This window comes from Silene latifolia, chromosome 10, assembly GCF_048544455.1.
Source record: "Silene latifolia isolate original U9 population chromosome 10, ASM4854445v1, whole genome shotgun sequence".
Classification (NCBI taxonomy): Eukaryota; Viridiplantae; Streptophyta; class Magnoliopsida; order Caryophyllales; family Caryophyllaceae; genus Silene; species Silene latifolia.
In genome coordinates, this window is record NC_133535.1 from 144,804,090 (window position 1) to 144,829,588 (window position 25,499).

The 25,499-nt window shown below is 39.5% G+C and overlaps 1 protein-coding gene and 1 long non-coding RNA gene across 6 annotated transcripts; both read left to right on the plus strand.

The window, feature by feature from the left end:
* Nucleotides 1–511, plus strand: LOC141606169 (uncharacterized). Its single transcript, XR_012526597.1, has 3 exons — nt 1–115; nt 218–334; nt 437–511. It is a non-coding gene; the product is annotated as an uncharacterized LOC141606169 (long non-coding RNA).
* A 2,844-nt stretch (nt 512–3,355) lies between these two features.
* Nucleotides 3,356–25,145, plus strand: LOC141606168 (putative thiol methyltransferase 2). 5 transcript variants are annotated; one of them, XM_074425194.1, is made up of 8 exons: nt 3,357–3,664; nt 10,593–10,723; nt 11,466–11,552; nt 11,887–11,987; nt 24,263–24,362; nt 24,466–24,512; nt 24,607–24,685; nt 24,895–25,145. In XM_074425194.1, the coding sequence occupies exons 1-8, from the start codon at nt 3,508–3,510 to the stop codon at nt 24,946–24,948; spliced, it is 756 nt and encodes a 251-aa protein (XP_074281295.1). In that variant the 5' UTR covers nt 3,357–3,507; the 3' UTR covers nt 24,949–25,145. The 5 variants fall into 5 exon arrangements, with proteins under 5 accessions (XP_074281299.1, XP_074281295.1, XP_074281294.1 ...); XM_074425193.1 differs by lacking the exons at nt 10,593–10,723; nt 11,466–11,552; nt 11,887–11,987; ... (2 more) ...; nt 24,607–24,685; nt 24,895–25,145 and adding exons at nt 4,414–4,544; nt 5,017–5,103; nt 5,472–5,572; ... (2 more) ...; nt 6,453–6,531; nt 6,779–7,058 and having other exon boundaries at nt 3,358–3,664; XM_074425195.1 differs by lacking the exon at nt 3,357–3,664 and adding an exon at nt 8,698–8,832.
* The last annotated feature ends 354 nt before the right edge of the window (nt 25,146–25,499 follow it).

Sequence of the window (25,499 nt, forward strand, 5' to 3'; positions counted from 1 at the left end):
CAAGGAAGCATCGGCCCGGAACAAGATCAACAGGAAAGGAGGAGATAAGGACGCGGAAGTTGAGCCTACTCATTATGGAGGGTCTCAATCTTTTCATGATCGTGTGGTGTTAGATGTAAGTTATTTGTCTTAGCTTTTAATTTAATAGTCTTCTAATTTAATTAGTCTCATTAATTATCATGTTTGAGTAACAATTTCCTTGTTTTTTTTCCGGAAGACCAAGAAGAATAAGGGTAAGGTACCCACGATTGTTGATCTCTTTGTTGACACTCACGCAAAGAAGACAAGCAAGGGCAAGTTGATCTTCGCGAAGGAAAAAGATCAACAGTTATATGTAAGTGTCAAAAAATAAAAATTTCTTAGCTTTTTAAAGTATATGTTTTATCAATTTTTAGATAAGTAACCTCTAACCATTAATGTTTTATCAATTTTTTAGGAACAATTCCTTGTCCGTAGGAAGAACAACCCGAAAATTGATGACAATGAGTTATGGTTTGATCTTGTTGAGGGGTTTCAAAGAGGAGATGTGTATGGAGCCGGGTCGGCAAAGGAGATTTTCTACCCTCCTACAAGAAGAAGAGGGTCAATTTCCTCCCAACAACAACCTTATACCCCAAGTGTCGTGAGTGTGCTCCAAGCTCAATTAGCCGCCGGGAGAGGCGGGATGCCGAGAGGCGAGGCGGGATGCCGAGAGAGATCTTTGAAATTCGGAGGATGAAGGAGGAAATGGAACGGATGAACTCCTTCTTCGCCAATTGCAACACTGGGTGGCGCCCGCAACCAAAGGATCCTAGAGATCCTAATTTTGGAGGTGGTAGTGGAGCGGGAGCAAGTTTCCCTGTTATGTAGTTTTTTAGAGAACATGTTATTCCCGGATAATGTTAGATGACCAAAACTCGTAGAACTCGTAGTTGTGTGTATGGAACTTGATTTTCTTTATCAAGTTTGGTTGTGTTGGCTTCCCATGTGTTCTCTGCTGGAAGTGTTGGTTTATTTGCAGGTTTTACGTATTTGGCTAGGTCAAAAATGATTTTTAGGCTAAAAAACATGTAAATTTGGCGACGGATCTCAGCATTTGGCGATGGAAACCGTCGCTAAGTCTCTGATCATGAATTAATTTTAGGGACATTGGCGACGGAAAGCGGTGCATTTGGCGACGGAAATCGATCGCCAAAATGGCGACAAAATCTGTCGCCAAAAATGGCGACCAAAATCATGCGCCAATTATGAAGATATGGAGATGACGCGTGGATTTTAGGAAAGCGACTAATGGCGATCGCCTTTTTAGCGACTAATGACGATCGCCAATTTTGGCGGCAATTTGATCGCCCGCCTTAAAAAATTACGTCGCCAAAATTGGCGACGAAGGCCTGTCGCCAAAAGCGACTAAACCTAGCTACGAAGTGCGGGCGACGGGCCTTAGTCGCTTTATTCTTAATGGCGACTGTTCTCAGTCGCCTTATATGGTCGCCAATTACCTTATTTGTTGTAGTGCATTGCATGGTTTTGGACTCTATATGCCATTTGATGGTGTAAAGTTGCGGCATATGTGTTTCCAATTTGTGGGGTTCCAGTTATTTGCAGCTGGATTTGGAGATTTTGGAGAATTTGTGGGTCTTCTAATGCCATATTAAAATTTGGAAACAGGGTAATAAATACAGTACCTGCATTGAGTGTTGTTTGTATGGTTGCAATACAAGCATGTTTGTATTCTTTGTACCTTATATCCAATAGGGCTATTCGTGCCACAACAGGAAGACCTTTCCTTCCATGGAGAGTTAGTGCTAAACGTACTGCTCCATAATGAAGGTGGGTGTAACCACTTGTTTTCCAAGAGTGAAGCATAGCTTCATTAAGTCGAAGAGGAATCATTTGTTCTGCTTCTGTAGTTGGAACAAAATGTTGTTCTAACTGTAAGGCTAGAACAATCTCTCTAACTGTATTCTTATGTGGGCCGAGTGCCTGTTTGATTACTTTTGGAAATGAGGAATTTGGCTTTGTAAAGGCTCGGTATGGATTTAACAAGGGAAGTTGAGTAATAGGAACTTTTTCTTTTTCATCTACATATTCTACTTCATAAAGATAATCTACTTTATTAGCATTTGATTTGCGAGAAGAGGAAAATGGATGTGCTAAAATATTAGAAGTATTTTCCATATTTTTTGATATGAGACCAGAAACCATAACAGAATGCCTTATTTCTTATCTTTCCTTTAAATTTTTAAATTATAATGAGTGTTCCTCCTCTTTAGTATAATATAGCGGTATAAAGAAGTAATTATGATGTTCTTAAAATTGCTAAACCGAGACAACACATAGTTTTAAACTTTTGTCTCAAGGTACAAGCTTTTAAGAACATCATAATTAATTCTCTACACTTTACTTCTCCTAGTATGAATTTTTTCTGATGTGCAAGATCCACATAGTGGCAACCACAGAGCATACTTTTCCATACTTAGGGTATTTATGGAGGGGATAACTCATTATACTTTAATACCTTTTAGGAAGATAAGAGCCAAAGCTTAGACTGCCATGGCTCTGATACCACGTTTACGAACACATAGTAAGTACAACCACAAAGGAGGTTGGTTAGGATCGAAGTTGTAATACTAAGAATAAAGAGTAGAACAAGAAGTTGTAAAGCTATAGAACTTATATTAGGAACAAGAGTAAAGAGAATTTTGATGTGAAGTGTTTTTTGATTTCAACTTAGCTTGTGTTTGTAAGCTCACAAGTCACTCTATTTATACTACTCAAGGGAGGTTACATGATAAGCATGCCACACACACTTGACACACCTTGGTGTTACACTTTGCACTACACCTAAGACACTTTGCTAACTTATTTATCTTACACTTAGCACCTATGTAGTGTTTACACCTAGCATACATGATTACTACAAACAATTTACCTTAATGTAAATTTGGATTATTTATTTACATTTACATTTCCTTGTCTTATTCTACATTTCTTTGTCTTATTCTAGGGTCGAGCCTGTTGATGATACCAATTCATTTCCCAAAGGGGCTAGTGGATCGGGTTTGGATCTTGCAAAATCCGATCCATTGTCATCCCTAGTACCACCAACCCACCCTTTTACATGCACCCATTATTAAAGGGGTTTCCAGGCTACAAGTGAGAGAATAATACCGAGATTGAGTATCACCTAATAATGCCAACTCATTTCCCAAACAGCTAGTCTTGCTATAACTAAAGACGGGTCAAATAACTTGAAACTGATAATATTTTTGACCCCCACCACCCCACTTATCTTATTAGAAATGTGGTATTATATTTGGCTCTTCTTTAATTATAGACGGATATTTACTATAAATCTATAATGAGATTTTGTGTTTCTCAAAGGGGGAAGAATCCAAACTCCATTGGATTTTGGGGGAGAAGAGGATAGAAGAGGTAGTAAATCAAGTTGAGTAATTGCATACCAAATGTGATCTAATTACAAGTCACGTTGGCAAAAATGAAAGCGAGTACAAGTAATAATCATAAATGCGATCATTCTCACACTTTTCTCCTCTCAAATCCTTTCTCCCTAACCTCCTCCGCCCTCCACACTTCCACCACCACCAGCTTATGGCGTCTCGTGCTGCTCGTTTTGGTGCCCTTGTTGACAAGATGCAACAATTAGTTCAATCTGATCCTTTAAGTAAGTTATACTCCCCAGTCACCATCCCGATCATTTGTTTACTTTTTTAATTCCCTATGAGCGGTATTTTAATGAAACGTAAATAAATAATTGAGACGTACTGAGTTAATTGAATGTTTACTTTATTTAGTAAAATTTTGATTAATTGATTATCAATAGGTATTAGCAACGTGAATCAAACGAAATTGTCAAAAAGTAAAACTACCCATTTGTCCACTGAACTATTCTAGGGGGAGTTTGGTTCGCAAAGTTGGTGTTATCAGGGATAGGTTTAGAATGGCATGCACCCAGCACCCGTAACTATTCCATGGCCATTTGGTTCGCAGCGTGGTGTTATTAAGAAGGCGTTTGCAAATGTTAGCTAGCTTAGCCGGGAAAGCCATTAAAGGCGGTACTCATAACCTGAGTTCTAATATTGTCAACAACATATTTACCCTTGTGGGTTGTGGCTCCCTTTACGCCGAAATAAAATCAATATTATGGGGTGATTGGTTAGCAAAGTGGTGTTTTTTTTTGACAGTGTGTTGATTTTAGTATCCACATCTCAAACCTAGTATAGGGTAAGGCCGTAATGTTAACTAGCTGTAAGACGTGTTCTTTGCTATCTTTTCGTTGGGGTACACTATTGTTGAGTTTTAAAATGATAGAGGTTCATTTGAAATGCTATTTTTTTTGGTATATGTTTTGCGTTTGAGTTTGATTGTGTGGTGAATAAAGGGTTATATGAAGTTGTTGTAAATGATGATTAGGTGGGTGGGAAAAATGCTGGGAGATAGGATTGACAACATGGGATTTGAGAGAACCAACACCGATTGTTGAGCACCTTGTTCGAAATGATCTTCTTCCAAAAGGCAGGGCTCTTGTTCCTGGTTGTGGTAGTGTAAGTCTTTGTATTACACCTTTGATTCAAATTTTTTTAACACTTGCTTCACTAGATCGTGAACTTTGGCGAGTTAGTGTAACATTGCTGAGCAATTTAGAGTGTTGTGATTGGGTGTGTGAGAGTGGAGTACATTGGTGACTGGCTTGGCTACATTTTTGCCCATTGACTTCCTACTGAATTGCAATTGGACTCTAACGGCTGTAGTACTGATATAGGAGTACTTAATAGCGCTCAATTTTTCCTACAGAAGCTTCATCTCATTGACATGCTGCTGCTATAAAGTTTGCTCCTGTTTTCTACGAATTGTTCTGAGGTTGTGTGATTCAGTTTATTATATCTTTGCTTCCGACAAAATCATGTATTGTTTATCAGTTTGATGAACCTAAATAGTTTAAAAGTTGGTAGGTTTCCATGTTGGCACAATGAGTTGCTACCGTAAGCTCAACTACAATGCAATAATGTATTGCAGGGTTATGATGTAGTGACATTAGCGTCCCCTGACCGCTATGTTATTGGGCTGGACTTATCTAAGTCTGCCGTGAAGAGGGCTGGAGAGGTGAACCCCTGTCTTCTCTTTTCCTTGGTTTTCTTCTTTCACATGTCATTCTTCATCACACTTCCATGTTTATCATTTACCCTGAGAAAATGTAGTGAAAACTAGTATCGTAAGCATCAAAACTGGCCTATGAAACTTCAGAACTTTGATAGCTATTAGGGTCGTTAGGAGTTGGAGGTTTGTTTAGGAAATCATAATTCCTGATTTAAGCCATGAGAAGCTGCAACTGTTAAGAACTTAGCAATGTGCTTATGACTTGGAAATGCAAGCTTATTTGTGGAGTTTATGATCCTACTCTACTGCAATGTTACGAGTGTTCTAATTTGTTAGCTGCGCTCTAACTTGCTTTTGCACTCTTGTTCAATCAGCTGGCTGCGACGTCCTCAAATGGCACATGCTTTTCCTTTGTACAGGCAGATTTCTTCACTTGGAATCCAACTGAACTATTTGATCTCATCTTTGATTACACGTGAGTGACTTGCTTTTGTCCTTGGATAAACTTCCCATGTGGAACCTTTCATCTTTGATTTCCTTTGTGCTATGTGGCGCTGATTCTAATTTATAGTACCTAATTGTCCATGAATAAACTTCCCACCACGTGGAACCTTTCATTTTCTGTTATGTCATTTTTGGTCTTCGTTTTTGATCCACATATTTCATCAACTTGCATATCCATTCATGATATGCTAATTTCCTTAATATGTGTGCGAAACAAACCTGGAAGCTTATTCATGTACGAACGGAGTATATACTTAGCAGATTGTTTACAATATGCAGATTCTTTTGTGCCATTGAACCAAAACTGCGGTCAGCTTGGGCACATCGCATCTCAGATCTCTTGAAGCCTGATGGAGAGCTTATTACTTTAATGTTTCCGGTTTTTCTCGACACCTTCTAAATTTCACTATGTATTTCTAATATTGTAGAAAGGCGTGTCTAAATTTCCAATTTTTAATTGACTATTTTGTCATTTTTATCACATGGAAGGAGTAATAAGTACTCCGTAGTCAATTAAATTCATTCTGCATACTGGCTGTACTAAAACTTTGATTGGAGTGATAGCATTAAGTTTCTGACTAGTGCACTGCCACATTTTTTATGTTTGCATATACATCCTTGCCTTCTGGAAGTCAACTTTTGAATTGTATCATCTTACTGCAGTTTGATGATCATGACGGTGGACCGCCTTACAAAATATCAATTGCTGAGTAAGTTCTTTGCCAGTCTGCCTACATTCTGTTGTACTTATGGCCATTTATGGATTTACCTTTTCCACATCCCCTTTTCATCTACATGGCATTTTGATTATAATATGGTGTTGAATAGACTAACCTATTCCTTCCATGTAGTTATGAAACGGTTCTGCACCCGCTGGGTTTCCAAGCAATATCTATCGTTGAGAATGAGCTTGCTGTACCCAGTCGTAAGGTAAGTTAAATTTTCAATTTTTAATGCATTTTTGAAAATCTAGCAGGGCAGTAGACTAATTTCTTTATATTTCGATTTAATATTTGCAATTTTCAAATGTGTCACGGTCTTGGCAGGGCCATGGCCCCTTCATCCCCTATCCCTAAGCTACTAAGTCTTACCGTCCATATATGTTGAAACTTCTTTGCGAAATTCTTTTCATGGCCTTGCCATCTTTCACCTCTTGACATTGGTATTCCGAATTTAGGGAAGGGAGAAGCTTGGAAGGTGGAAAAGGATGATGGGAGTATCTCCGCTTTGAGCAATATGATGCATTGCTTATCGCTATAATGATGTACTCCGTAGTCATTTAGATACCGAATATGCAACTCCATTATTTGCTCTATCATGTAAACAAGATGATCATTAAGGGAAATCTTGTTGTAAGTTGTAACAATCTAATGATTTTCTTTGTATTTTCTGTGGGAATATGATTGTTTTTGACATAGTCACAAATTAAAAAGATGGTTAATGATTTGTATTACTAATAATCAAGTTTTAATAAGCATAATCACGGTTAGTTGGTGGGTCCCGCAAAGATGCTCAAAATGCAAAGTTGACTCTGGGTTGTATTAGTTAACAAAGTTCATGTCGACCAGAGAGCAACCCGAATCGACTCCAATTCTGTTAAACTCAGAAAGTCACCCGATCCAAACAAACCTGACGTGAACCCGATCTGGTTGACTCGTTTGTCAAGTCTAGAGTAGAACGGTGAAAGACTGACAGTGAAGGGGAACGGTGAAAGACTGACAGTGAAGGGAGGTTGGACTTAGTGTTAAATGGGCCTGTCTAATTATAAGAGTATTATATATATATACAACATTTAGAAATGCAATTCTTATACCATACACCCAGGTGTATGGTACTTCCTACTCCCAATATTAAAAAAAAAAAAAAAAAACAAATAACAAAAGTCCCCACTACTTAACGGTTATTATCACTTTCCATAAACTCTTTCTTTCTCCTGTTTCAAACTATGTCTTCTGTTTCTATCAAAAAAATCGTCCATAAAATTTAATTTTCCATCCAACACAGCGATTTTGTAATCTTGGTTCGAGTTTTGATTAACTAAATTCTAACTTATCAGGTATGTGTTAAAATTACTTCGTGCTTTGATTAATTAAATTCTAATTTATCGGGTTTGTGTTGTTAAAATTACATTAAACCCTAAAAGTTGTATAATACCCTAAATTAAATTGAGTTTTTATGTTTTATCTCTCAATATTTATGATTAAATTTGTGGTTGGCACTATCATATTCACTCAGAATTTAGTGAATCTGATAATTTAATTTGATGAATATGTCTTATCAAGTGTGATATTCATCATAAGTCACTATTTCATTCACTTTGATTTTAGTGAATATGATAATATAATTTGATGAATATGTAGTATTTAGTGTGATATTCACCTTATGATACTATTATATTCACGTTGAGTTAAATGAATATGATAGTGTAATTTGATGAACGTCTGTTATGTAATGTGATATTCATTTTATGACACTGTTATATTCACTTTGAGTTTAGCGAATATCGGTCTAATTTGATGATTATGAACTGTAAATTTAATAAAACTCGAAGACAAATACACGAAAGAAAACTACGAATTTAATAAATTCAATAGGGTTTTAAATTTGATAAATTGAGTAATTTAGAAAAGAGAAAAAAAGGTAATGTGAAAGATGTAGTGGGTAGTTTATTTATTTTTTTCTTTTTTTTTGCCCATAACTATCATGGGTGTATCTTACTCCCTAGTCCCTACTCTTGGGAGTAGGATATAATTTGCCTCCTAAGAGCATCCGCAAAGGTGGGATTTTAGTTCCCATATACCTTCTCTCTCTTCATAAGAGGCACCTCATTGTTGCACACACCTTCCCATAATATGGGGTTCCACTACTTTTAGGGGAGCTTCTCAACAAAATACAAGGCAAAATTTGTGTTCTTTTGGGGAGGTTCCCAAAATATTATATGTATATTAGAATTATTGGGGAACCTCATTGTTGCGGAGATATAACTATAAAATGGGGAGGATAAATGAAAAAGTTAGTGGAAAATGAGGTGGACGAATAAGAAAAGGAAAGATAAAATATGGGGCACCTCACCTTTGCGGATGCTCTAAATGCCATCATTTTCACACCTTTCACCTGTCAAATTCATCCTCCTAACTTCACATTCGCACCACCAACTTATGGCGTCGAGTGCTGCTCCTTTTGGTGCCCATGTTCACAAGGTGCAACAATTGGTTCATTCTGATCCTTTAAGTAAGTTATACTCTGCCGTCCCGATTATTTGTTTACTCTTTTTATTTTTATTCCTTGCGAGCGGGCTATTTTAATCAAATATAAATAAAATGATACTTATTTTGGAGTTTAATACAGTATTACATTGTTAGTTGAATGTGTTCATACTCTTCCGTCTCAGTTTGTATTCGTGAGGTGTATTTTAATCAAAAGTAAACAATTGATTGGGACGGAATGGGTATTACGGAAGCAAGTTCAATGTTTATTATCAATACGTATTAGCAACACGAGCTCACAAAATTGTTTGAAAAAATCAATATAAATGCCCTGTTATTCCCGATTCAGTTCAGCGCAGCTTTATTCAGTTCACTCCAGATTAGTTCAGCTCATCTCTATTCAAATTAACTCTTACTTCAGCTCTATTAAGTTTAGCTCAGTTCAATTGAGCTCCCTTTTAGCCGAAAAGAATAGGGCCTAATTAGGACACTTAATTTTGGTGGCAAAAACTACCCATTTGTCTGCTGCTTTTTTTATGGGGGCGTTTGGTTCGGAAAGTGGTAGGTGTCTTTAGAGATAAGTTTAGAATGGCATGCACCCATTATGTGTAAGACGGTTGTGTACAGGGGCGGAGTCAGGATTGAAAATTTGGGGTAGCGAATATAGCGTGAAGCCGTGAGCACAGTAACAACATAGAATTTTTTTATAAACAATTCGTTTTTTTTTTTTTTTTTTTTTTTTTTTTGCTCAATAAGAACTACACTTTGTGTTCAATTTGTAAATATGAAAAAAATGTTTTCGCGATAATTGACGTGGTTGCTGTCCTTGTTGACGGGAATGACGGTGCCTCAAATCCTAGGTAGTTAAGACCTTTCATTAAGCATTTTTTTGGCTCAAGCTCGGGCTTGGCTCGAAGCTCGTCGATCCTAAAAAATTGAAGCTCGAGCTCGTTTTGTCATTATAAATTTTCACTTTCTCACCTTTTAAATCTAACTAAATATAAATATTTTTGAAAAACAAATAAAATTATAAAATATTAAAAATTATTATATTATAACATACTTGTATAAATGTCCAAATAAAATATAACATGAAATAATAATAATAATAATAATAATAATAATAATAATAATAATAATAATAATAATAATAATAATAATATTACAATATAAAGATTATACAAAAAAATTATAAACGAGCCCAAACGAGCTTTCGAGGGGATTAAAAGATAATGTGGGTACCATATACAAGCAATACACAACTCAACACGTGAACAAAATTGCTTATTGTAGGAGTTGAACCCAACTCTCCTAAGAGATGTACCTATACTTTACCACTAGACCATGTACATTCTGATGCTATCTTAGAAACGTATTATTTATTTATCCTTTGACACATATCAGCGATATATGGAGTAGCAAAATTTCATCTTCTTAGTCAAATTTTCGGGATTTGGGGTAGCGGATGCTACCCCATGCTACTAGGTAGCTACGCCACTGGTTGTGTACTGTACAACGGTTTTTTGTATGTTTAATACCTCATTTATTGATAGTAATAAATGAACGTTAACCAATCAAACAGCTGTGTATTCTATAGTTTGTGCTCAAACCAATATAGGCTGGGTAGCTAGCGGCACGGTATGTTCTTGGGTGTCTTTTCACTGTGGTACATTATTGTCGAGTCTAAATGATAGTGGTTCATTTGAAATACTAGTATTTTTGCTTCATGTTTTGCATTTACGTTTCGTTGTGTGGTGAATTAAGGGACGTGTAAATGATGATTAGGTGGGTGGGACAAATGCTGGGAGATAGGTTTGACAACATGGGATTTGACGCAACCAACACCGATTGTCGAGCACCTTGTTCAAAATGATCTTCTTCCAAAAGGCAGGGCTCTTGTTCCTGGTTGTGGTAGTGTAAGTCTTTGTTCTACCCATTCCATTTAGATTTGGAGGTGTTTTTCAAATTTGTTATAACTTTCTTCACTAGATTGTGAGCTTTGTTGAGGTAGTCTTGCATCACTATGCTACAAATTTATGCCAAAACCAGAATAAATAAGAGCAATAGAGCATGTCGTGCAGGTGGCCAGTATGATCGAATAAAAAATGGCTCACTAAACCTTTTTTAGTCCTTGTGTCAAGACATAGCAGATACATTCATCATATGTCATCCGGATACTTTTTTTTTTGTTCTTTTACGGCTGTGTTATATCCGACTTGCCCCCTTAGCCTGCCGCTGGCAAGAGCCATGGAGGCACTAGGGTAAAATTCTTGGTTGTAGGGCGCGTTAGAGTATTTAAAGTGGAATATATTGGTGATTGGCTTGGCTACTCATCACCCGTTGACTCCCATCCTGAATTGCAATCGGATGCTAACAGCTGTAGTACTGATAAAGGAGCACTTAATAGCGCTCAATCTTTCCTACAGAAGCTTCATCTCATTGAGATGCTGCTGCTATAAAATGGCCTGGGCTCCTGTTTTCTTTGCATTGTACTGAAGTTGTGTGATTCAGTTTATTATATCTTTGAATCCGACAAATTAAATCCATGTATAGCTTCCCATTTTGATGAACTTAAATAGTTTAAAAATTGATAGGTTTCCACGTTGGCACAATGAATTGCTACCTTACGCTTAACTACAATGGATTAATGTATTGCAGGGCTATGATGTAGTGACATTAGCTTCCCCTGACCGCTATGTTATTGGTCTGGACTTGTCAAAGACTGCCGTGAAGAGAGCCAGAGAGGTGAACCCCTGTCTCTTTTCCTTGTTTTTCTTTTTTCACATGTTATTCTTCATCACACTTCCATGTTTATCCTTTACCCTGAGGAAATGTAGCGAAAAGTAGTATCGTAACTGTCCCAATAATTAAATATCAGACCTTTGTTAGCTATTAGGGTCTTCAGAAATCGTCATTTCCGAAGAAGCTGCAAACTTTAAAAACTTAGCTATGTGCTTATGACATGGAAGTGCAATGCAAGCTTGATTGTCGAGTTTATGATCCTACTCTACTGCAATGTTACGAGTGTTGTAATTTGTTAGCTGCGCTCTAACTTGCTTTTCTGCTTTTGTCTAATCAGCTGGCTGCGACATCCCCAAATAGCACCTGTTTTTCTTTTGTACAGGCAGATTTCTTCACTTGGAATTCAACTGAACTGTTTGATCTCATCTTTGATTACACGTGAGTGACACGCTATGTCGCGTGATAGCATTGTTTTGTGTCGGTCTAAGAGGGTGATTTTATCACCCTCGTGTCTTTTAATATGGGTCTTTTGGTTCACTTTTTCTAACAATTGGCAATCGGTTATATGGTGGTAACTTGTGCATTTTTACTCGGTTGAGCACATAATCCTTATGCATGGAACCCGAGCGGCAATAGAGCACCTTTCAAAGGTCAAGATAAGGCACAAGAAGATCACTTGTAACCCGGAAACAAGTTGGGAGAAGTAGGAATGAAGACTAGAAGAAATAAAGGCAATTGAAGAGGTCTAGCTCGTGGAAAATAGAAATCCCAAAATGCGAGCCGCCAAAGCGCGACTGCAAAAACAAAAGTCTTGCAGTGCGCATTATTGCGCAGTGGAACAATACTTGCGCGACTGCGCGCTACTCGCTTTGCGGGTTTTTCTAATCTCGTTTGTGGGCTTCTTAAGTGGAAATCTTTCTAGGTTTTCGTGAAGCCCTATATATACCCGAGAAGTTTGAAGACCTGGGATTATCACCTACCATCATATCATCTCTTTTAATCTCATTCTTAGGGTTTAATCTTGTAATAATTTAGAAGACTTTTTGGATGCAAAGTTGTAATCTTTCTTTGTTTTTGGGTTTTATGAAGACTATGGAAGGCTAATCCTTCCCTACTTGGTGTAATCCATTGCAAGCTTTCATCTTTATCATTGTATTGACTCCTTAATCTCTACTCTTTCATTTATTTCAATTTCTAAGTTTGAATGTCATGATGAATGTTTTGTTGTGAGAAGTAATTACCCTTGTCTCTTTTTCATTCATCTATTGCTTGTTGTTGCAAAGTTGCTTGCTTTTGTAATAACTTGTTGAAGCATCTCATGATTGTTGTTATCTTGGTTTAAAGTATCAACCTTTGTGAGTAGAAATTGATTGTATCATAGGATTTGTTGGTTTAAACATATCTTTGTGATATCCCATTTACTTTCCTCTTGGTTTTGTTCTTCATGCTCTTGGTTACAATTCTTACATGGTTTAATGTTAGAATTTGTAGTTGAAGTAGGATTATCATTGTTGGCTTAGATAGTGGTAATCACTTGCTTGAGGATTGTTGTTGGGTAAATGAAAGCTAGAGAGAAAAGAGTCTTGCTTTGAGAAAAGTTGGAACTTGTAGGATTGCACCAAGTTCTCCTAATTATTGAACCATCTTGCTCATCAAGTGCTTGTGTTATTGCTTATTAGAATAGGATTGCAAATTTCACCTTGTTTCATGTCACCAATCAACTCAAAACCCCCCTTTTTATGTCCCTCTATTGTTTGTCATTGTGAATAACCATTGTTTGTTTATAATCTTGTCTTTAATAGTCAATAGTTTACATTTCAAGTTTTTAGCTTAAAAGACCTTCTCTTGGGTTCGACCCTTACTTGCACTATATTACTTTATCATTTAGAGTAGTCTAGAGTATAGTTTGGCTTATAAATTGTTAATTTGGTAGCTTAATTCTAGTATATTAACGACCTAGTTTATTGAATATCAAATTTTGGCGCCGTTGCCGGGGAAGGCAACATAGCTAGAACTTGAGTTTGTGAATTTATGTTTAGTTGTTTTATTACTCCTCTTGTTGTTAGAAGTAATAGGAAGTTCTAATTTGTTTGCTTAGTGCGAAGGTTTATGTTTGGCTCCCCACAACACGGTGAGTCAACTTCCGTGGACGAAGACGCTTTTGGTGCCTATTCTTGGCTATTTACTAACCCTTGGTACCAACGAGCACAACGAGCACATAGAGTAGAAGAACCACCTTTAGAAGCCCCTATTGAAGAAGATCCTATTGACGTAGAGCCAATTGAAGTGGAATACCCTTCAATGGCGAATGATACTAGAACTATTAGGGAGCTCCGGGCAAGGAATTATGACACTCAACCTCTTTGCATAGCCTACCCACCCATGGGGGCTAATGCCAACTTTGAATTGAAGGGCTATTTCATTCACAACCTCCCAAGGTTTCATGGACATGCGGGAGATGACCCAAATCGCCATCTTTCCGAATTCCATATAATGTGTGAAGGTGCTATTCCCAATGGTGTCACGGAAGATCAATTTAAGTTGAGAGCTTTCCCATTTTCACTTCAAGATGCGGCAAAAGATTGGTTGTTTTACCTTCAACCGGGTACAATCCATACTTGGAAGGACATGAAAGCGGCTTTTCTTGAGAAGTACTACCCCGACTCAAGACATAACCATGCAAAGAAAGCCATCACCTCTCCGGAGCAAGATGCAAGTGAGAGCTTATATGAGTATTGGGAGAGATTCAAAAAGTTAGTTGCTCAATGTCCTTACCATGGCCTTAGTGGTGATGACCTTTTGGTCAACTTTTGTGATGGTCTTACACAACAATACCAAATCATGGTTAATTCCGCTACGGGTGGTGGAGTTGACAACTATTCCGTGGCGGAGGCAAATGAGATCATAGAAAGGTTGGCCGCTAGCACAAGAAACTATGGAAGAAGCCGAGGGTCAAAGAATCTTAACTTCATTGAGACACCTTCTCCTTCTACCCACAAGCTTGAGAAAACCGTGGATGATCTCACAAAAATGGTTGCTCAACTAGTGGGGAACAATCAAGGAGGAGCACAAGGATCTAATGTGGAGTGTAATTTTTGTCAAGGGCCACACCCAATGGAAACTTGTCCCATCATGGAAGAGCAAGGAATAAGCAAGGAGAATGTAAGTGCAATGGGGTATGGGAATTACAATGCTAGAAATCATCAAGGGGGAGGATACTACAATTATGACCCTAGTGGCAATACTTACAATGTTGGGAGTAGAGACAATCCTAGACTTGGTTGGGGTGGTGACACCTCAAAGAGCTTTGTGAATGGTCAATTCAACCACTTGAGGGACCAAAATTCCCGACAAGGTCAAGGTTCAAACTCTCAAGGAAATAGGAATGGGAATTTCAACAACCAAGGTAGAAACCAAAACCAAGGTCAATCATCCCAATTTGGCAATCAAGGTAACAACAATTCTCAAAAGGAACCAAGTGTTCAAGACTTGCTTAAAAACATTTTGCAAGAGCAAGTCAAAACAAACAAGAGGCTTGACAAGATTGATGCCGATAAGAATGTTAGTGATGCCAAGGTTGCCAACCTAGAAGTCCAACTTGGCCAAATTGCCCAAGAACTTGCCAAGAAAAATCAAAGGACCTCAACTTCTATTCCCTCCACTACATTTCCTCCTAGAGAGAATGCTAGTGCCATGACATTGAGAAAGGGGAGAACTTTAGAATCCCCTCCCAAGAAGAAGAGAAGGGGCAAGTCACAAGAAAGGGTTATTGAGGTTGAAGATCAAATTGAAGAGGAACTTGTGGTTGAACAAGGGAAAGGATCATCTTCAAAAGCTAATGAAGAAAAAGAGAGGAGTCCTTTGAGCATTGACAAAGCAAAGGAAGGAAGCACCAACACAAATGATTCACTCCAAGAGATTGAAAAGGAATATGAACCGGAGGTACCATTTCCTAGTGCCCTCACAAATCCCAAGAAGTTTGATAAAGACACCGATCTTTATGAAACTTTTAGGAAATGTGAGGTGAACATCCCTCTTTTTACTATCATCAAAACCGTTCCTAGGTATGCAAAGTTTCTCAAAGAACTTTGCACCCCTAAACGGAAGCCAAGGAAAGGAGTAGAAAGGGTCACGGTTAGTAGGCATGTCTCGGCCATTTTCAAACAAAATCTTCCCAAAAAGTGTGATGACTCGGGCATGCTAACTATACCGTGCTCAATTGGAGGCAAAGATTTTGCTAGAGCTATGCTAGACTCGGGGTCCTCTATTAATGTCATGCCTTATTCCATTTATGAGACCTTAGAATTGCCTCCCTTGTCTAGGACCAATGTTGTGATCCAATTGGCGGACCGTTCCACAATTCACCCCAAGGGTCTTGTAGAGGATGTGTTGGTAGAAGTTGATAAATTCATATTTCCGGCCGATTTTTATGTTTTGGATATGGAACCGGACTCTAAGGCTACACCCCTCTTGCTAGGGAGGCCTTTCATGAGAACCTCTAAAACCAAGCTTGACATGTATGATGGAACTTTGACCATGGAATTTGAGGGGAAAGTTTTGAAATATAATGTGTATGAGACGATGAAAAAGACCGATGATTTGAGTTGTTGCTACTTTCTTGACAAGATTGAAAGTTTGGCAAATCGGGTTTACTAAATTGGTCATAGGGACCCACTTGAGGTGGCCCTCACTAACAATGTCGAGAAGGAAGGGTTGCGGTTTTTGTTGTCTCATGATGTGCAGGAAAGTATAGAAGCATTGGAAAAGGAAGAACCATTAGAAGAATCAAAGGAAGAAAAAGAAGTGCAAGAAATTGAGGACGAAATGTCGAGCAGAGGCGCAGCCTGCGCATGCCCAATGCGCAGCCTGCGCAAGCCTGCGCAGCCTGCGCAACCCCTATGCGCAGCCTGCGCAATTTCCAGCCCCACTAAATCGTGTTTTTCTTCCTATTCCTATGACAATCCATCCACATTTCTTCCTTTAGAGGCTTCCCTTGAGAGACCCCTTCCATCCATCATTAAACCACCCACCCCCAATCTCAAACCACTCCCCGACAATTTGAAATACATCTTTCTTGGGGCAAATGACACTCTACCCCTCATAATTTCAAACCAACTTGAGAGTGATCAAGAGAGGAGGTTGGTGGATGTTTTGCACAAGTATAAAGAGGCATTTGGATGGAGCATCGCGGATATCAAGGGGATAAGCCCAAGCACTTGCATGCACAAAATTCGATTGGAAAAGGATGCAAAACCCGTCTGGCAACCACAACGGAGGCTTAATCCACCTATGATGGAAGTTGCCAAGGAAGAAGTTATCAAACTTCTTCAAATGGGTATTATCTTTCCAATTAGTGACTCCCAATGGGTAAGTCCTACTCAAGTTGTGCCCAAGAAGGGAGGGGTGACGGTAATCAAAAACACTCAAGGGGCATTGATCCCCACCCGTTTGCAAACGGGATGGAGGGTGTGTATTGATTATCGCCGCCTCAACCAAGTCACTTGGAAGGACCATTTCCCCCTACCCTTTCTAGATCAAATGCTAGAGAGGTTAGGCGGGAAAGAGTACTATTGTTTTTTGGATGGATATTCCGGGTATTTTCAAATCCCCATTCACCCGGAGGATCAATCCAAAACAACCTTCACTTGCCCATTTGGTACTTATGCTTACCGCCGCATGCCCTTTGGATTGTGCAATGCCCCCGGCACTTTCCAACGGTGCATGATGAGCATTTTCTCGGACTATGTGGAGCGTATTTTGGAAGTCTTCATGGATGACTTCACCATTCATGGGGACTCATTTGACTCGTGTCTAGACCATCTCGCTATGGTCCTATCACGGTGCATAGACTCTCACCTTGTTTTAAATTCTGAAAAGTGTCACTTAATGGTGGGTAGTGGAATCGTGCTAGGACACATAGTGTCGAAAAGAGGGATTGAGGTGGATATGGCAAAGGTGGATGTGATTAAAACCTTACCGTATCCATCTAATACTCGAGACGTGAGATCGTTCTTGGGACACGCGGGTTTTTATCGAAGGTTTATTAAGGATTTCTCCAAAATAGCTAACCCCTTGTGCAAACTTTTGCACAAGGATGTGGAGTTCGTGTTTGATGATCATTGTAGGGAAGCATTTGACTTGTTGAAGGAAAGACTTGTATCGGCCCCAATCATTCAAGCACCCAAGTGGGATCGGCCTTTTGAGATCATGACCGATGCAAGCGATTTTGCCATTGGAGCCGTGTTGGGACAAAAAGATGACAAAGCTTCATATGTGATCCAATATGCTTCTTCCCTCTTGAATGACGCTCAACGGAACTACACCGTCACGGAAAAGGAATTTTTAGCGGTGGTGTATGCCATTGAAAAATTCCGGGCTTATCTTTTGGGTGCAAAGGTCATTATCTATACCGATCACAAGTCTATAAGGCAACTTGTAGACAAGAAAGACACCAAGGCTAGGCTCATGAGATGGGTGCTTTTGTTGAGCGAGTTTGACATAGAGATCAAGGACAAGCAAGGGAGTGCTAATGTGGTGGCCGACCATTTGAGTAGGCTTCACATCAATGAAGATCTCGTGAAGACTATGGGGGTAGTTGACGGTAGCTTACCACATGAATCCCTTTACTCCATGAAGGCCGTTGAGCCTTGGTATGCCAACCTTGTCAATTACATGGTCACCAAGAAGTTTCCCACCTCACTTTCCTCTAGTCAAAGGAACAAGATCAAGTCCGATTCTAGATTCTATATATGGGATGAGCCATACTTATGGAAAATGTGTCAAGACCAAGTCATCCGACGTTGTGTGCCGGATGTGGAAATTCCATCCATCCTAAAGCATTGTCATGAGTACGCTTGTGGGGGTCACTTTGGGCCTCATAGAACGGCACGTAAAATCCTTGAGTGCGGTTTCTATTGGCCCAAGTTGTTTAAAGATGCTCATATTTTCGTTACTACTTGTGATAGATGCCAACGTTTTGGAAACATATCACGTAGGAACGAAATGCCCCAACAACCGATGCTCTACTTGGAAATTTTTGATGTATGGGGAATAGACTTCATGGGGCCATTCCCTAACTCCTATGGATACATCTACATCCTCTTGGCGGTCGACTACGTGTCTAAGTGGGTGGAAGCCATTCCCACAAAATGTGATGATGCAAAGACGGTGCAAGCATTTGTCAAAAGCAATATATTTTCAAGGTTCGGCTTCCCAAAAGCCATTGTGAGTGATAGGGGGACTCATTTTTGCAACAAGGTGATCTCCACCTTGCTTCAAAAATATGGTGTGCTTCACAAAGTTTCTACGGCATATCACCCCCAAACAAATGACCAAGCGGAAGTCTCTAACCAGGAGGTTAAACACATCTTGGAAAGAACGGTCAATCCCGACCGAAAGGATTGGAGCAAGAGACTTGAAGATGCTCTTTGGGCTTATAGAACGGCTTATAAGACCCCAATCGACATGTCCCCATATAGGCTTATTTATGGGAAGGGATGCCACCTTCCCGTAGAAGTGGAACACAAAGCCTATTGGGCAATCAAAGCTTTTAATCAAAATGTCGATGAGGCGGAATTGCACCGGAAGCTTCAAATACAAGAATTGGAAGAGCTTAGGCACAATGCCTATGACAATGCTAGCATCTACAAGGAAAAAGCTCGGTCTTGGCATGACAAGATGGTCACAAGAAGGGTTTTCAAAGAGGGAGAAGATGTGTTGGTTTTTCAAAGTCGCCTCAAGAATTTTCCCGGCAAGTTAAGGTCAAAGTGGTATGGACCTTACAAAGTCAAGAAGGTTTTTCCCCACGGAGCGGTGGAGGTGGAAGACCCGACCTCGGGGAAAGTGATAAAGGTAAATGGGCAAAGGTTGAAGAAGTACTACAAAGGAATCGAACTACAAGGTGAAGAGGATCTTCTTTTAGAAGATCCAATTTATAAAGATTGATTCTCCAACATTGACTAAGTCGAGCCATCGACGTTAAATAACGGCAAATTTGTAAATATTTTATCCCAATTTTATTGCTTTCTTAGAGTAGTTTATTTCCGCAATTTAATTCCGCAATTTATTTACCCGCATGTTAATTTTCGTTGAATTAATTTCATTTGCATTTGACATGTAAAAAGGCACTTGAGGTTTGTTTAATGATATAGTGATTTGCAAGAACCCTCTTGGAAGGCGTGCCCAAGAGGAGATGAGAGTCGGGTTAAATAGAAAAGATCATCGGAAGAAGTGTTGAAGAAGAAACAAAGGAAAAAGAGCAAAAATGAGGGCTAAGGAACGAAATTGGAATTAAAAGAATCATCATCAAAACTGCGACACCATGCGCAGCCTGCGCAAAAGGCCTCCTTAGGAGGCTTTGGTTGTTTTTAAGTGGTTGTTTTTGCAAATTTAAAAGAGAACAAGATGGTTTTTGGTCTTGGCAAGGGAAAATCTAAGAAGAAGGGTGACTCATCCAACCAACCTCCACCAAATGCACCACCCAAACCTTTTAAGGGGGATGAAGGGTTACCAAACAACCTTAAGACTTACTTTAGGTTCCTTGAGAGTAAGCCCCTACCGGTCTCCAAATTTCTTCACCCGGAAACCTTGAGGGATTTGGGTATTTAGGACCACACCCTTGCCTTCCTCACTAAGGTGGGGTTAGAGAGGTACATTAACCTTCAACTTCGTACCTACCCCGCCTACACCTTAGAATTCCTCTCAACCATCGAAATCACGGGGGAAAGAGGGAATGAACGGGTGAACTTTAGGTTGAACCGAACTTGGCATACCTTAACCTTTGAGCGGGTAAGGGAAATTTTGAGAATCACCAAATCACCCTCCTCCTTAAACCTCCCGGGTACGGCCTTGGATGATACTTGGTTTGGGCTCACAAGGAAAACACCCCGGACAAACAATGATAAAATCTCCTCAATCACAAACCCCCCCATCCGGATTCTTACTAGGATGATTTCATGTTTTTTCTTTACGATGGGGGAACCTACCAAACTCAATGATGGAGTCCGTGAGTGTTTGTGGGCAATGTTGCCCGAGGGGGAGGGAGTGCCGGATTGGGCAAGGCTTTTTGTGGTTGGTGCGACCAAGCAACGTGAAAAGAAAGGAAGTATAAATTGTGGAGGTTTGGTCACTCTTTTTGTGGCTAGTTTGGTTGGGGATATTCCGGAAGAGCAACCTCAAGTGTGGGGGAATCACCTATACAATGAAGCGGGGTTGATAGAGACTCACATGATTCTTCCATTGGATACGGTTCCATGGAGTTGTTATTGGTTAGGGGAGGGGAAAGTGCAATACATGAAGCTTCCTTTGAATGGCCCCCTCCCGAGTGGACCACATGCCCGGGATTTCTTTTGTCCCCCGGAGGGCAATCTCCCCATCCCACCCCCACCAAAAATTCGGAAGAGGAGAGCCGTTGAATTCTCCCATGATTCCCAACATGAAGAAGAAAGAGAAGTTGAGATTATTGAGGGGGGCTTCCATGAGACCCCACACATTCCTTCATCCTCCCATCCGCCTCAAGACACCCCTATGTTTGAGGCCGGAGGTTCCTCAAGTACACCTTTACCACCTTGGCAACACCAAATGTTTAAGTACTTTGAGGACACCCGGGGGACGTTGGAAGCGATTAGTGGGAGGGTTGATAGCTCTCATGCTTGGCAACAACAACAAGCGCCAAGGCTTGAGAGTTTGGATCAATGGAGGGTTGCTAGTATGGAGCACCAAAAGTTGAGTGCGGAGGCCGAAAGAGCCCAAATGAAGATGCTTCAAGGGATGGCTAAGAGGCAAGATGAGGCCTATGCTTGGCAACAACAACAAGCCAAGTACATGGAAGAGCAACAAGCCATGTGGAAGGCCCAAAATGAATGGAGAGAGCAAGCGACTCAACAATTCGGGGTGCAAAATGAGAGGCACCACCAATATGTTGAAGACTCCTATGAAGATGCTCAAGCTCACGAGGATTCTTTTGGACTTATCCGTGGCCTTTTCGGCATGACCATCCATCAAAATGACCCCACCTACCAACCAACCATTGTCGAGCCACAAGTTGAGGAGGCCTATGAGAGGGTCAAGAGAGTGAGAGAAAGAAGAGAAAGAAGAAAGAACCGGGGGGCATATGAGCAAGGCGAAGGCTCGGGCCCCTCCAACTAAATTTTTGAAGAAGTCGGCACTCCCTCACATTGAGGACAATGTGAAATTTAAGTGTGGGGGAGTGAGAATTGTAACATATGTAAAATTGTCTTTCAAACAAATGCAAATGCAAATGCAAATGCAAAAAAAAAAAAAAAAAAAAAAAAAAAAAACGAAAATCCCGGCTAGGTGAAAACCCACAAGGGTGGGCGCCTAGGCAAGATTGGGAAGGTGGCCGAGGACGGGATGAAAACCCGAAAGGGCATTCCGGGCAAAATGAAGAAATGAGTTGCGAGCCACCATGAGAGGAAAGGAAAAGCTAAGGTGAAAACCCGAAAGGGCACCTTAGGCAAAATGAGGGATTTTCACCAAAAAAATTGAAAAATTAAAAATTGTAACACCAAAAAGATGGAGGGATAAGAAGGGAGTGATAAGGAGGGTCTTGGAAGGAGGCTAGATTAGGATTTAATTTCATTTTGAGTCACAAAACTTGTTCCAAATCGGTGGATTTTTGTTTTGGCTACTTTGGTTGTTGATTTGCTTCGGAGTTTGGCCAACCAAGTAGCATGATCATACTTAGCTTGGAGTGATAAGGGGGTGATATAAGTGGTGAATTAGGATGTTTTAGGAGTTGTTTAGGCCACTTTGCTTCCACCTTGGGATAAGGTGAGAGTGGTCATCTCTTGTAGGTGATATAAGAAGGGTGGAGTTGCGTGATGAGTCGGCGTTGGTGGTGTGTCGTGTCTTGTTCGAGGGAGAAATAAGGAGGGTGAGTGAGTGAAGAGTGTGTGCAAAAATTTTGAGTCATGTCTTTTTCTTTTTAATCGGTGGTTGTGTTTGAGGGAGGCATAAGAAGGAAGAGGAAAGGGAAGAGAGATCATTCCCTCCCACACCCTCTTGTAGACTTTGCGGTTGCTTGTTCCGGGTTTTGCTCGGGACTAGCAAAAGTCTAAGTGTGGGGGAGTTTGATAGCATTGTTTTGTGTCGGTCTAAGAGTGTGATTTTATCACCCTCGTGTCTTTTAATATGGGTCTTTTGGTTCACTTTTCCTAACAATTGGCAATCGGTTATATGGTGGTAACTTGTGCATTTTTACTCGGTTGAGCACATAATCCTTATGCATGGAACCCGAGCGGCAATAGAGCACCTTTCAAAGGTCAAGATAAGGCACAAGAAGATCACTTGTAACCCGGAAACAAGTTGGGAGAAGTAGGAATGAAGACTAGAAGAAATGAAGGCAATTGAAGAGGTCTAGCTCGTGGAAAATAGAAATCCCAAAATGCGAGCCGGTGCGCGACTGCGCAAAACAAACAGTCTTGCAGTGCGCATTATTGCGCAGGGAACAAGATTTGCGCGACTGCGCGACTGCGCGCACTACGCTTATGGTTTTTCTAATCTCGTTTGTGGGCTTCTTAAGTGGAAATCTTTCTAGGTTTTCGTGAAGCCCTATATATACCCGAGAAGTTTGAAGACCTGGGATTATCACCTACCATCATATCATCTCTTTTAATCTCATTCTTAGGGTTTAATCTTGTAATAATTTAGAAGACTTTTTGGATGCAAAGTTGTAATCTTTCTTTGTTTTTGGGTTTTATGAAGACTATGGAAGGCTAATCCTTCCCTACTTGGTGTAATCCATTGCAAGCTTTCATCTTTATCATTGTATTGACTCCTTAATCTCTACTCTTTCATTTATTTCAATTTCTAAGTTTGAATGTCATGATGAATGTTTTGTTGTGAGAAGTAATTACCCTTGCCTCTTTTTCATTCATCTATTGCTTGTTGTTGCAAAGTTGCTTGCTTTTGTAATAACTTGTTGAAGCATCTCATGATTGTTGTTATCTTGGTTTAAAGTATCAACCTTTGTGAGTAGAAATTGATTGTATCATAGGATTTGTTGGTTTAAACATATCTTTGTGATATCCCATTTACTTTCCTCTTGGTTTTGTTCTTCATGCTCTTGGTTACAATTCTTACATGGTTTAATGTTAGAATTTGTAGTTGAAGTAGGATTATCATTGTTGGCTTAGATAGTGGTAATCACTTGCTTGAGGATTGTTGTTGGGTAAATGAAAGCTAGAGAGAAAAGAGTCTTGCTTTGAGAAAAGTTGGAACTTGTAGGATTGCACCAAGTTCTCCTAATTATTGAACCATCTTGCTCATCAAGTGCTTGTGTTATTGCTTATTAGAATAGGATTGCAAATTTCACCTTGTTTCATGTCACCAATCAACTCAAAACCCCCCCTTTTTATGTCCCTCTATTGTTTGTCATTGTGAATAACCATTGTTTGTTTATAATCTTGTCTTTAATAGTCAATAGTTTACATTTCAAGTTTTTAGCTTAAAAGACCTTCTCTTGGGTTCGACCCTTACTTGCACTATATTACTTTATCATTTAGAGTAGTCTAGAGTATAGTTTGGCTTATAAATTGTTAATTTGGTAGCTTAATTCTAGTATATTAACGACCTAGTTTATTGAATATCATCGCGCTGATTCTAATTTCTTTAATATACACGCAAAACAAACCAGGAAGGTTATTCATGTACGAAGAGAGTATATACTTAGCCAGGTTGTTTACAATATGCAGATTCTTTTGTGCCATTGAACCAAAACAGCGCTCAGCTTGGGCACGTCGCATTGCAGATCTCTTGAAGCCTGATGGAGAGCTTATTACTTTAATGTTTCCGGTTCTTCTCGACACCCTTCTAAATTAAATTCGTTATGCGTACTTGCTGTACTGAAATTTTGCCTTTTGGAAGTTAATTTTTAAATTGAATCGTCTTATTGCAGATTGATGATCATGACGGCGGACCCCCTTATAAAGTATCTATTGCTGAGTAAGTTCTTTGCCAGTTTGCCTACATTCTTTTCTACTTACGGTCGTTTACCCTTTCCCCGCCCCCCTTTCATCTAATGGCATTTTGATTGTAGTTATGAAACGGTTCTGCACCCGCTGGGTTTCCAAGCAATATCTATCGTTGAGAATGAGCTTGCTGTACCCAATCGTAAGGTAAGTTATATTTTCATGCATTGATTTGTGGTCTAAACACGTTAAAAGACAACAGACCCGAAAAAGACAATTTTGAAAATCTAGCGGGGATACTCACTCGACAAATTTCACTACATTTTTCATTGGATATACATTGAAACGTCTTTGCGAAATTCTGATGTCATGGCCTTTCCATCTTTCACCTCCTGACATTGATGCTCCATATTTAGGGAAGTGAGAGGCTGGGAAGGTGGAAAAGGATGACGGGAGTATCTCCGCTTTGAGCATAATGCATTGCTTATCGGTTATCGCTATGCAACTCCATTATTTGCCCTATCATGTAAACAAGATGATCATGAAGGGAGATTCTGTTGTAACAAATCTATGATTTTCTTTGGTATTTTCTTGTGGGAATGTGATTGTTTTCTTGACATAGTCACATATTAAAAGATGATTAATGATTTGTATTACTGATAATCAAGTTTTAGTGAGCATAATCAAGTTTAGTTTGTGGGTCCCGCAAATATGCTCAAAATGTAAGGTTGACTCGAGCCTTCATTGGTTAACAAACTTCATGGCCTCCCACGATTCCAACACTTGCTAAAATATCAAACACATACAAACCAAAACCATTTTACTATTCTTTCCCAATCATTGCTCATTCGATCCAGCCGGCTCTGTAATTACCTGGAAATTATCCGGGTCACAAATTCTAGAATAATACTGTCATACATCGATGGGTACATTTTTATAAAAAAAATTATTTATTTAATGTGCTAATAAATGAGTTGTCTTGTTATATAATGAAATTGTTTCATAGGGTGAAAGCGTCTCA

What these genes read in the sequence shown, in the direction of transcription:
- LOC141606168 (XM_074425194.1), top strand. Translation starts at nt 3,508, where the DNA reads ATGCGATCATTCTCACACTTTTCTCCTCTCAAATCCTTTCTCCCTAAC. An exon ending in CCGTGAAGAGAGCCAGAGAG is followed by an intron (nt 11,553 to 11,886) that starts GTGAACCCCTGT and finishes TTGTCTAATCAG; the next exon opens with CTGGCTGCGACATCCCCAAA. An exon ending in GATCTCATCTTTGATTACAC is followed by an intron (nt 11,988 to 24,262) that starts GTGAGTGACACG and finishes TACAATATGCAG; the next exon opens with ATTCTTTTGTGCCATTGAAC.